Genomic DNA, 3,403 nt, shown 5'->3' on the forward strand with positions numbered 1-3,403 from the left:
CATGGTTAAAGAGAGGGAGCTGAGCCAGAGCTCCCTTCAGCAACTGGTCCTCCACATCCTGTGCACAGAAAGGAACCTGGCTAGTGGTTCCTTTAAACCAGCGACTCTCTTCCCCCTTTATGGCAACGCTTACCGAGCACCTGCCTCTGTGCCAGTTACTGGCCTCGTACTGGGAATAAGATGAGTAATATACAGCTAACTGTCCAGTAGTGGATACAGACACATCACTTCAGTGCATCCTGCCTAGGGTAGCAGACAGGGCCGAACGCCTGAGGCCATGCATCCACTTCAGAACTTGCGTCCTCAGTCAAGGGAAGTTTGCCCTTGGTTTTGATCCTGCCTCACCCAGTGTGCTTCCGTTCTTCAAGGTTGAAAGCTAAGCATGGGGAAGAGCTGCAAGGTGGTCGTGTGTGGCCAGGCTTCTGTGGGCAAAACTTCAATCCTGGAGCAGCTTCTTTACGGAAACCACGTAGTGGGTGAGTGTTGCTGGGAGTGAGGCGTGGTGGAGGAAGTGGAAGAATGAGGAGAGGATTTGATCACAACACAAAAAGGCTAAAGATCGCTGCTGCTGGTCATTACACCGAAAGATCCCAACTCTACAACACTGAGGACATCTGGAAAGAGAAAACCCAATGTCCGAGATAGGAAGGAAAAACTTCCGCATCACACTGTGTTTAGCAAGGTATCAGCGTGAGATTAGAGCTGTTCCCCCAAGTTATTCCAGTCTGGCCAGACTCGCGGTCTTTGGCCTTCTCTCCTCAGCCCCCGTGTTCCTTTCTCTCCCTGTCTGGTTGGCCTGTTAGGATATATTCAGTCACTCATGTTCCCAATCTCTTTTCTCCCTAGAAACAAGTTTTCTCCTCATTTTGTCTCAGGTTCTGAGATGATTGAGACTCAGGAGGACATCTACGTGGGCTCCATTGAGACTGACCGGGGGGTGCGGGAGCAGGTGCGTTTCTACGACACCCGGGGGCTCCGAGATGGGGCTGAGTTGCCCCGGCACTGCTTTTCCTGCACTGATGGCTATGTCCTAGTCTACAGCACGGACAGCCGAGAGTCCTTTCAGCGCGTGGAGCTGCTCAAGAAGGAGATTGACAAATCCAAAGACAAGAAGGAGGTGTGTGTGGGAACCCTGGTGGTGAGAGAGAGTGGGCCCTGGGCTGGCTTTGGGAGGCCTGGAAAGGCTCTGTTTTTCACTGATTTGCCAGGACGTGGGTTTAGAGCTGGAGGGCAGAGATGGAGGCCACTGGAGGGTGTCTTCACCCCTAGAGGTGGCCGTATGTTGAGGCAGCTCTACCAAAGAGGCTTCTCCAGTTTAAGACGTCCCCACTAGTCTTTCTTTATAATGGTTCTGTGCTCTCCCCTGTGAAGGCCCTTTTGTTCTCAAATCCCACTTTAAGCTGCAGGCATTCTGGGAGCACTTCCTCACCGGTTACTTTGCCAACAACTAACTGACTGCCAGTAATGGTCAAGCATTGGTGACACAGGGCTTGTAATGGAACTCCTCCAGATGGAGGCCCCCGTCCACAGTTTCTAATACAGGAAGAGATGAGACATCAGCCATTGAGACTTTCCCTCTCCTAGGACTCCGAGGTGGAGATGGTTGCTTTTTCCTCTCCTCCCTCTGTTCAAATTCTGGCCTCCATCTGGCACGCCCTCCAGGCGTTCCATTACAAGCCCAAGGTGGTCACTGGCCCTCCTGACCATTCCTGAGGTCCATGCTACAGCCACGGGCCTCTACTCTGTCCCTCTTCCCCAGGTCACCATCGTGGTCCTCGGCAACAAGTGTGACCTGCAGGAGCAGCGGCGTGTAGACCCGGATGTGGCTCAGCACTGGGCCAAGTCGGAGAAGGTGAAGCTTTGGGAGGTGTCGGTGGCTGACCGCCGCTCACTGCTGGAGCCCTTCATCTATCTGGCCAGCAGGATGACCCAGCCCCAGAGCAAGTCTGCCTTCCCCCTCAGCCGCAAGAACAAGGGCAGCGGCTCCTTGGATGGCTGAAGAGCTGCTTTGCCAGCCCTGGAAGATGGGTTGAGGGGAAAGGGAGGGGGGGGGGTTTAGGCAAGCTGTCCTTCCCAGTCAAGGGGGGAGCTCCCCACTAGGCCAGGCAGCTGGGCTGTCCCAGGCTCAGGTCACTTTTGCTCCCTCCCAACTCTGGGAAATGCAAATAGTCTAGGTTAGCGGTCCCCAAGCCCCCCAGCCCCCATCCTGCTGTATCCTAACAGCAATGGAAAGCCATGGATAGGATTTATGCCAGTGAAGTGACATGATCAGTTTTTGCTTTTAAGCAGGTCTAGGGTGGTTTTGGATCACTGTCCCTTCTGCCAGCCCTGGACAGGAAGCAGAGCTGTGTGTGGAAGTGCCCAGTCTAGGGTCTGATTCCTATCGCAGGGGTCTTACACCTCCAGGTTTCCTGCCAATCTCACACACACACACACACACACTCACACGCTTACGGCACCAGCCTGGATTCTAGAGAAAGGGCATCCAGGTGTCTCGTTTGTGTGTGTGTGTGTGTGTGTAGATGTGCACACGTGTGTGTGCTGGTGTTCGGGGCTCCTCCTCATCCAACACCCTGACCTCTCGCCTGTCCTCTCCTGGGCTGAAAGAAGCTGCCTCCTGGGAGCATAATTTTCTGTTTCAACTCTTCCCCCAGCTGTTTTGCTTCCCCTTCCTGCTCAGGGAGCATTTTCTTGGTTGAGGTGGAATGGAATGCCCACTGGGCTGGGAGTCACCAGCTGGCTTTATGGCCCTGCGAGGCCTTTCCCCTCTAGGGGCTTCAGTTTTCTCAGCTGTAAGGTGACGACAGTTGCTTAGATGATCTAGATCCTCTCCAGCCCTGTGTGGGTTGTATACTGCCCATGGTTGGGCTGGCTGCACTGTTCCCTTAGCTTCTCCCTTTTCAAGGTGCTATGCCTGTGGCCCTGGAGGCTGGGACACTGCTCCCCACCCCCCAACCACCAGGGGGCAGGAGTGCACTACCCGCTCTAGTTGCCAGAGTGGCTGCCCAGTGCCCGATCCTCGGACCTCACAGCCCTGGGGACTGGTCGTCACCCTTTCCTATGGTTGTTTTCAGCTGATAGCTGGACTTCTATTTATAGATTACCTGTGTTTATATGCCTGCCGCCATGGTGGAGGCTGGGCAAGGTGCTCGTCTAGCCCTCCCTTCTTACCTCAGATGCCTGAACAGAATAAAGCCGACCAATAGCAGCTTCTCAGGAGCTGCCAGATCTCTGGGGGCTCAGAAGGGTGGTTACGCTTCCAACACGCTGTAAAGTGAGCTGGTAACCCACAACTTCCCGTGCCCAGTTCGTGCTTCTGATGTACACACCTAGCACAGGTGAAGACACTACAGCCAGGTGACCTCCAGTACACGCCCCTTCTCCCCAAGATGGGAGAGGTGAG

General features: G+C 54.6%; 1 protein-coding gene across 3 annotated transcripts; it reads left to right on the forward strand.

Moving 5' to 3' along the window:
* The first annotated feature begins 382 nt into the window (after positions 1-382).
* On the forward strand, positions 383-1,999 carry NKIRAS2 (NFKB inhibitor interacting Ras like 2). 3 transcript variants are annotated; one of them, XM_007447165.1, is made up of 4 exons: positions 383-476; positions 876-953; positions 1,051-1,117; positions 1,760-1,814. In XM_007447165.1, the coding sequence occupies exons 1-4, from the start codon at positions 383-385 to the stop codon at positions 1,812-1,814; spliced, it is 294 nt and encodes a 97-aa protein (XP_007447227.1). The 3 variants fall into 3 exon arrangements, with proteins under 3 accessions (XP_007447227.1, XP_007447225.1, XP_007447226.1); XM_007447163.1 differs by having other exon boundaries at positions 876-1,117; positions 1,760-1,999; XM_007447164.1 differs by lacking the exon at positions 1,051-1,117 and having other exon boundaries at positions 876-949; positions 1,760-1,999.
* The last annotated feature ends 1,404 nt before the right edge of the window (positions 2,000-3,403 follow it).

This window comes from Lipotes vexillifer, unplaced genomic scaffold (genome assembly GCF_000442215.2).
Source record: "Lipotes vexillifer unplaced genomic scaffold, Lipotes_vexillifer_v1.1 scaffold541, whole genome shotgun sequence".
Lineage (NCBI taxonomy): Eukaryota > Metazoa > Chordata > Mammalia > Artiodactyla > Lipotidae > Lipotes > Lipotes vexillifer.